A 7541-nucleotide genomic window follows, 5' to 3' on the forward strand; every position below is an offset into this window, starting at 1 on the left:
GCGACAGAGGGCGCGTCCGCACGGTGAAGCCTCGGTGGTGAAACCACGGTATGTAACCATGAAACCCGGAACGGGTTGCTAAGTTCGCTGCGATCCCCTGGGCCCGCAGCCCTGGCCGCACGCAGAGCTCCGAGGGCTTTTTGCCAATATAGGCCTATATACCTGGGGAGGATGCCTCGAGAAGGGGGAAGAAAAAAAAAGAAAGGGGAATCAACAGACATTTCTGTGCAAAACACTTTATTCAAAAATAAAACTGATGTAACATGGGCATTGACCAGCAACACCAGCAACAGTCGCTTTCATCTCAATAAATGAAACCAAAAAATAAAAGAGTAGGGTACAAAGCTATATTTAGAAAAAGCATCACACCATCATTCATTGTAAATTATTGCTATTGCATGCAACTTCATATTTGGGATTTCAATAATAATAAAATTGATTAGATTTCATGAAAAATACTTTGACATCTGACTGACAAGGTTGAGTGAAACATGTAGCAAAATATAGGGTACATTTATATCTATCTTGATAAATGATAATATATAATACTATTAAAAAAAAAATCACAGAGAGCAGGGCACAAGAACCCACAATGTGTTTTCCTTTTCAGAGTTTAGGAAAGTGAATGCTAAATGACATTAAGCAGGGAATTGTAGGGACTTCAAGAAGGCCTCAGTAGCTATAAAAAAAAAAAAGATTAGATTAAAGTAATAGTATAGCAGAAAAGGAATATAGAAACCCTGAGGTGTTCTTTTTACATTAACATGATTTTAGTGTATCATTCTTGATAAGGCAGCCATATTGTTTCCTTTTCCAAAGACTTGTAAGATAGACACATAAATGCGCAGAAGTCTATATTTAAACCAATCTGACCTGAAAATGGCATAGAAAATATTTGGGTTAGACACATACCATTCAATTATAATAGACAAAATATTGTGGACCCAACTTAAAATTCTACACATGTTACATGCGGCTAGTAAGTAAAATGAGCTCACCATTATAATAGATAGATTATGAATTTGTACAGTACTTCTAAGGCGAGCAAACAATACATACAGTAGGTGAGTGACTATTTTCACGAACATATTCTTTGATTTCCATGTTTAACATCCACATCAACAACATTTTCCACAACAATTCCAACCTGGAATCCAATTTCTATTTTGAAAGCAATTTCAAGTGGCAAATTGAATCTTTCAGTAAAATTTACTTCAATTTTCATGACAACAAAATTACAAAAAGCATTGTAAAAATGTGTGAGAACAGACTCTACTTGTTTATAAAAACTGTGAATAGAATTTTAAGCTGGGTATGGTAAGATAAAATAAAAACTCTTACCATAAACAAGCTTCAAAGTATGTGCGATCCTTCAGTGCTTTTAAATTTCCAATGATGCCTTGGCCCGCAAATGCCCCTTTAGTTGCACTTCTTGCCATTATAGTGTAGCGATCAACTGGGTCACCATGGTCCTTCGTGATAGCTCTAATAGTATTGATGTTCCTGATACAATAAAGAAACATAGATAAATATTCAACCATCTAGAATAGAGAAAGTAAAAGGCCTGATAAAGTTCTTTCAAGAACACACTGCTAAGCAGATAGTTAAATGAAAGGGTATCTTTCTAATGTAACTTTTGATTTCAAATTAAATACAATTATTCTGATAATGGGAAAATGCAGATGAGAAAATACAGAGAAAGCAAATAAAAGGGTTATGATATGAGATTGCATGAAATTTTCATTTAACAAACATACCGAATTACAAGCAGTAGGGTAGATGGCATTTGTCTCAAAGCCACAATGACTTTGTCAAACCTTTCTTGTGCCATTCGAGTCATGTACCGCATATCCTCAGAACTTAAAGATGTCTTTATAGCATATTTGTGTAATTTTAAAGGTCTTTGAGTAAGAATCTCGGCAAACATTTCATGGTCTGTAGGACATTTTAAGTAAGTCAAACACACCGAGCTGGAAGATGCCCTCGCATCACTATGGTAACTGTGGGCCCGTTAAGCGTTATTGGTTCATGTGTGTTAATGTTTCGATTAGGATTGGAAACTACTAAGATGCAAAAAAAAAAGTGAAAAGATCTGGGAAGAGCTAGTGAACCTACAAGCACTGACAGCATTGACCAAAAGAAAAACAACCTGAAGTGACAAAACCAAACTACACATATTCATGCTTCTTAAAATATCCAAACAAAGCTTTGGTAAATACCTAAGTGTAAAAATTAGACGAGGAGGAAAGGAATTAAATACGCCCAATGCAGCACCATGGACTCGCTCCATAGCATCCAACACTTTTTTTTTTTCATCTTCTTCCATATTTTCTAGGGCTTTTATGGCACTGTGGTGACTTTTAAACTTTTTCATAAACTTAAAAGATTCGTATTCTTCCTCCCCTTCTGGTTTCACAAAATGCTGTGACAACACCATGCAGAATAGACGATAATCTTCTGCAATCATTAACCCAGAGAATCCTTACAATTCCACACATGAAAACCTTATTAACCCTTCAGTGTACCAGAATGACATGAGAGCATACCTTTAAGTATATATAGACAATAAAGATAGGTAAAATGAAACAAAGAAAAAGAAAATTCCAATAACGAGTCTTACCATGGACACCTAGTTCATGAGAATATTTCCTCATGTCCCTATGGTTACTAAGAACAATAGCTTTCCATAAATGAGAAAGATTTGTTCGAACATCAGCCGGAAGCTTTTCATAAAGTCCGTGATCTAACAAAACTAGCTCTGCTTTCTTATTTTTGGACCACCTCACAAGAACTGAAACAGAGAAACCAAATGTTAGATAGATATGATAATAAGGAATTTTACTGTTACCTAGTATTGCTATATGCACAGGTCAACAGTGTGATACTCATAGAATTATCCCACATGATAAGATAACCACAGGATATGGTGAAATTTTAAACTAGTTATCTATATATGTACATACCATTTCCTGGGTGAGGATCGGCATGGATGAACCCAGTGTGGAATATTTGCTCAGCAAAGGCTGTTATGAGCTTTCGGTCAATATCAGGTAAAGAAAACCCTTCTTCAGTTAGTGTTTTGACATCACTAACTTTAATTCCATCAATAAATTCAGTTACAAGAATTCTCTGGAAAATGCAGAGTTAAAGATGTAGATTGCTCTAAAGAATAAAACAATCGTCACAAAACTCAAGTTACCTTGGTAGTCAAGTCCCAGTCAACTTTTGGCACATATATATATGAAAACTTCTTTAATTCCTTAGAGCACCTTTCAGCATTTTTACCTTCATTAATAAAGTCTAATTCTTGTTCCAATGTTTCTTTAATTTCCTAGTACATATAAGGTAGAAAGAGATAAAATAAAGAAGAAGTAGGCAGTAGTTAAGAATACATGGGAATAGTACAAGTCAAAAACCATATAACAAACCTCTAAAACCCAGTGAAAATTGAATTTAGGATGTAACCATGCAGAGAATGCAAGGAGAAGATCAACTGTTGCCAAATCTCCTGAAAATCTATCTTGAAGGTCTATGTATTGAGCTTTTACAGCAACCTTTCGCCCATCTTTGGTTTCTGCTTTAAAAACCTGAAAACCAACAGAGAAGATAATAATGAAGTTTTGAAAAGACTGGAGAAGAACTGCTTTTAGTAGTACCTGAGCTAAACTGGCCGCTGCAATCGGTTCTGAATCAAATGACGAGAATACTTCATCAGGACTCTGGCCATATTCTTCTTGGAAAAGGTCATTTATCTCATTGCTCTTTCTTTTCAAACATTGATCTTGCAGTACCTGTTGTAGAGTAGAATTAGAAAATTTATGCAAAGTAATGAAATTTTTTAACTCAATCTACAGTGAACCCTCTCACTCCGATGCATCACAGCTCATTTTATTAAGGAGTACCACCAAGAGAGGTCCTAAAAATTAAACTTTGACCGTTCGTACTGTCTAGATATTGATACCACAGGGGAGCAGGTGGGAAGCATGTTCAACTTAATGGGCAGGGGGTGAGTGGATGAAATGCGCTGAATTGAAAGGCGTCGCAATGAGGGAGAGCACTGTACAAGAACAAATTTATTACCTTTAAAGTTTCCAAATATTCTGGTGGCAGAATATGATTCAAAGACACCAAACCTTGACCAGCCTTTATGTAAAGTCCACCATTTTTCATACAGCCGTGCAAAATGCTCTGAGCAGCACGTTGATGAGCTGCGCTCATGGCTAATTCATATTTCTCAGTCCCATCTTCAAGGCCCAACAATGACCAATAATAATCAAGGGAAATTTGTAATCCTATTCTAGTTGTTCTGAATAGGAAAAAAAATTGATCATTCTTAGATTAGAAAAATATTGTAAGCTGTACATATTCACATATATATTTCTAACTACCTGAGGAAGCGTCCAATCCCACCTACTCCCACCTGAACTAGACGCTTTTCTCTTGGAGTGAGGGAGTAGTAGTAGGCCCCACACCCACTAGCACAGATACCAAAGACTAGAAGAGTGATTCGTTTCCGACCCTTCTGCGGCAGGTTCTGATGTGATGTTGCATCTGTGTGTTGCGAGCGAACCTTTGTATATTGCCTCAAAGGTAGATTCAGTCTCGTCCTGGCAGCCCACGGTTTTCCATATGCAAGCAATGCATGATGGACTTTTGACATCTTGCACTTCCCCTGAAAAATTAAAATGAAAAATGAAGTATTCTTTACACTACTGCACAAGACACTAAAAGATTCTTAATTAATTATTTCAAATGTCAGTGATGAAGTACTTTGAACGTTAACTGATACAATACGTGGAGAAAATTATGACAGCACGGCGAAAGCACATTACTTTCTCTTTAGAGGTAAACAAATAAATAGGAGGTTAAGGTTGCTGCTGAGAGATGAGAAACACAAGACATTTGCAGCGGTAACACAGCCACACCTCGCCGCAGAGCACATGTATGACTTTTTAAAATTATGAGGGGATTTGTCATTTACCTGTAAAATAAAACGTTGTGATGCTAGCAGTAGAAATTTCTATTCCTTTTTTTGGAGACCGACCAAAATAAAATTCTGAGCGAGATTAAAACCGGAAGGGTTGGAGCTCGGGGAAAACCATTGTTTGCAGAACACGTTATTCGCAGTATGTCATGAAAAATATTTGTGCATGTAATTGATCATTTACAAACTGGCACGCTTACACGTGTTGTGTGTGTATCGTCCTCTATTTTCAGAAAACTTGATCGTAGCGGCTATAATTTTTGACAGATAAAGAAGCATGAACTAAATGTGACATTTCTGTTTCAGACAGTCTCCTTTGTGTGTCGAGCGCTCTCATTGGCTGGATCCGCGGCCTTTCGTTGTGTAAGTTCGTGTTTCGACCAATAGGAATGATCTGCCACGGGAAGAGAAATTTTTGCCACTTTGGCAGAAGAGAAGAGTGGGGGAGGGGGCGGTGGTGGTAGCAGACGCATCGGGTAGCCACAGTTGTGTTTACGCCGTCAGCTGACGTTCATTTTCGATCAGCCGCGTTGAACTCGCGTGTTTTTATTCTTCTCAAATTTGGAATTTGTGCCCGGTCTCCTTCCTAGGAGCTTTTGTTTCACTGCAGTGTGGATTACCCTTCTCAGTTCGAGGTAAGTTTCACTTGAAACATTTGTTTACGATGTCTTGTGTACCTGAAGACGCGCGCTGGGTTTGACGTTTGTGAACACCTGGGTATTGTGCCTAGTTAGGAATTCTATATCTAATGCTGGGAGGAGAGTATTGCCACCCACTGTGAAATGTAGAGACCCATTCAGTGCGTTGTTTTGTTTATTGTAAAGTATGTATTGAATCCGTTCCATTTCGTAACGTTCTAACCTTACTTTCGAAGAAATGTCACACCGCTAACTGACCTATTTTTCACTTTCTTTGTACCTTTTATATGAAGTTAACTTACTGAATATTTTAAAGTGACATGGGTGACCTAGTATATTTTGCACACAATGCATTGCAGGTCTTTTATTTTCAAGAAACTATCTGTAAGTCTTGTTCAATTTTGTAAAGAGCGGGTGTTGTATGACCAGTGCTTACTTAGTTTACATAGTTTATTAGATAATTTACTTCATAATTTATTATTATTAAAATGTTCAGTCTTTTTCTGTTTGAACAAGTTCCTCATGCCACATATTTTTGTGTCAAAGGTCAACTAATTTACAGAACATTGATTATTTCAAGTTTTTATTGTGTCCATTATGCTCAGTGCACTTGTTTGAGTATACTTCTTCCCCTTCGTTATCATTGAATTTACTGATCAATCTCATATTGGCACATTGACTGTGCTTTAATTCCCTGGAGTGTAAACGCAGCATGTTGATGTTTGAGCAGCCATTGTTTGCTGGTTTTCTTTAAAATAAAACATAAGTATGATGTGACGCACTCTTGTGTTGTGAGTGTGTAAAGTGTGTAAGAGTGTGTTTTGTCAACGTCATTGATCTTCCGCTGCCAGTTGCTTGAGTTAGCTAGTCTCAAACTAGTGTACGGGGTTTGGTTGTGTTCTCCACGACTATGAGAGAGCACTGCTAGTAGTGCCCTGACCCGCTAGCCATGTCATTGATGCTACTAATGCTAGATCCTTCCGACCGTATGTCGACTCGACTGTTCATCGCCCGTTTGAAGAGCCCCGCGGGCAGCTTGTCTATGGTCGGAGTGGAGTACTCTACTCAACTCGCTGGGCTCGCCTGGCCTCGTGGGCTCGCGGCCTAGGCGCGGCGGGCAGTTCGGCTCGGTTGAGCCCGCGGTACCGTGACGCCCCCCCCCCCCCCCCAACCCCCCTCATTCCTCCAATCCCTTCCCCCTCTTCTCCTTTTACTCCCGTCAATTCGCTCCTCATTGCTATTATAGCTCCCCGAAGTCGCCCCGGAAAGTAAGACTCGCAGAGGTCAACGACTTGCACTGCAAAATGCTTCTGGAGAGGTTCATAACGCAGATTATATACCAGTTGTCTGAGTGGGTAACCCCGCGCATGCTGTGCGGCATGCATGCGTGCTGGTGGGTTTGCCTATCGTCGCTGACCACGGCGGCGCCTTGCGGCCACGACCGGATAGGCAACCCGCACGCACGCATGCACGCGGTGAAGTGTAGCTCACGATGTGGTGAGCCCCCTCACTAACGTCGTGGTGTAGCTACAAACGTGTTGATTGTAAGGATTTTTGCCAGCGTGCAACGGAATACTACGCACAATTCAAAGAAAGTCGTGTTTCAAGGGATCGAAGTTCTTCGCAACGTTGCAAAGAATTTGGCTCGTGCCAGCATTAAGTACGAGCCCAGCATTTTACAGCTGTACAGACAGTAGCTCATGCCTATCCTCACTAATCAGCAGGTAGCCATCTCGACGTAAATCTATCAGTGAGTAGGTATGAAAATAGAACGGAGGTAAAAACCAAGAACTGTCCCGGTCAGATACGTGTTTCGTTTTCCTGTGTGCCCTGCGAATCTGACGGGCAGATGGACCCCCAGGTGGCCCTCCCAGACCAAAGACAATTTCGCCCTTCGCCCCCCTCCATCGTTCGCCTTT

At 39.7% G+C, this 7541-nt stretch overlaps 2 protein-coding genes across 9 annotated transcripts in view; one reads left to right on the forward strand and one right to left on the reverse strand.

The window, feature by feature from the left end:
• Positions 1 to 220: 220 nt before the first annotated feature.
• Positions 221 to 5164, reverse strand: LOC113203851 (uncharacterized aarF domain-containing protein kinase 5). Of its 7 annotated transcripts, XR_008012228.1 has the most exons (13): positions 4982 to 5164; positions 4389 to 4672; positions 4081 to 4306; positions 3657 to 3791; positions 3429 to 3587; positions 3200 to 3331; positions 2964 to 3129; positions 2621 to 2791; positions 2220 to 2457; positions 1342 to 1503; positions 999 to 1147; positions 759 to 873; positions 221 to 679 (listed from the first exon to the last, which is right to left on the reverse strand). XR_008012228.1 is itself a non-coding variant. In XM_052275687.1 (12 exons), the coding sequence occupies exons 2-11, from the start codon at positions 4658 to 4660 to the stop codon at positions 1036 to 1038; spliced, it is 1773 nt and encodes a 590-aa protein (XP_052131647.1). In that variant the 5' UTR covers positions 4661 to 4672; positions 4982 to 5164; the 3' UTR covers positions 221 to 873; positions 999 to 1035. The 7 variants fall into 7 exon arrangements, 6 of the variants coding, with proteins under 6 accessions (XP_052131647.1, XP_052131665.1, XP_026274541.1 ...); XM_052275687.1 differs by having other exon boundaries at positions 221 to 873; XM_052275705.1 differs by lacking the exon at positions 2220 to 2457 and adding an exon at positions 1758 to 1935 and having other exon boundaries at positions 221 to 873; positions 4982 to 5142.
• Positions 5165 to 5441: 277 nt separating this feature from the next.
• Positions 5442 to 7541, forward strand: part of LOC113203812 (ecotropic viral integration site 5 ortholog) — a 61562-nt gene continuing 59462 nt past the window's right edge. For both annotated transcript variants that reach the window (XM_052275673.1, XM_052275679.1), the window contains exon 1: positions 5442 to 5619. The gene's annotated coding sequence lies outside the window, so the exon portion shown is untranslated. The remainder of the gene's footprint in view (positions 5620 to 7541) is intronic.

Source organism: Frankliniella occidentalis, unplaced genomic scaffold (genome assembly GCF_000697945.3).
Source record: "Frankliniella occidentalis isolate FOCC.00 unplaced genomic scaffold, Focc_3.1 Scaffold8, whole genome shotgun sequence".
Classification (NCBI taxonomy): Eukaryota; Metazoa; Arthropoda; class Insecta; order Thysanoptera; family Thripidae; genus Frankliniella; species Frankliniella occidentalis.

What these genes read in the sequence shown, in the direction of transcription:
- LOC113203851 (XM_052275687.1), bottom strand. Translation starts at nt 4,660, where the DNA reads ATGTCAAAAGTCCATCATGCATTGCTTGCATATGGAAAACCGTGGGCT. An exon ending in CAGCGGCCAGTTTAGCTCAG is followed by an intron (nt 3,588 to 3,656) that starts GTACTACTAAAA and finishes GTTGGTTTTCAG; the next exon opens with GTTTTTAAAGCAGAAACCAA. An exon ending in ATTTTCACTGGGTTTTAGAG is followed by an intron (nt 3,332 to 3,428) that starts GTTTGTTATATG and finishes TATATGTACTAG; the next exon opens with GAAATTAAAGAAACATTGGA.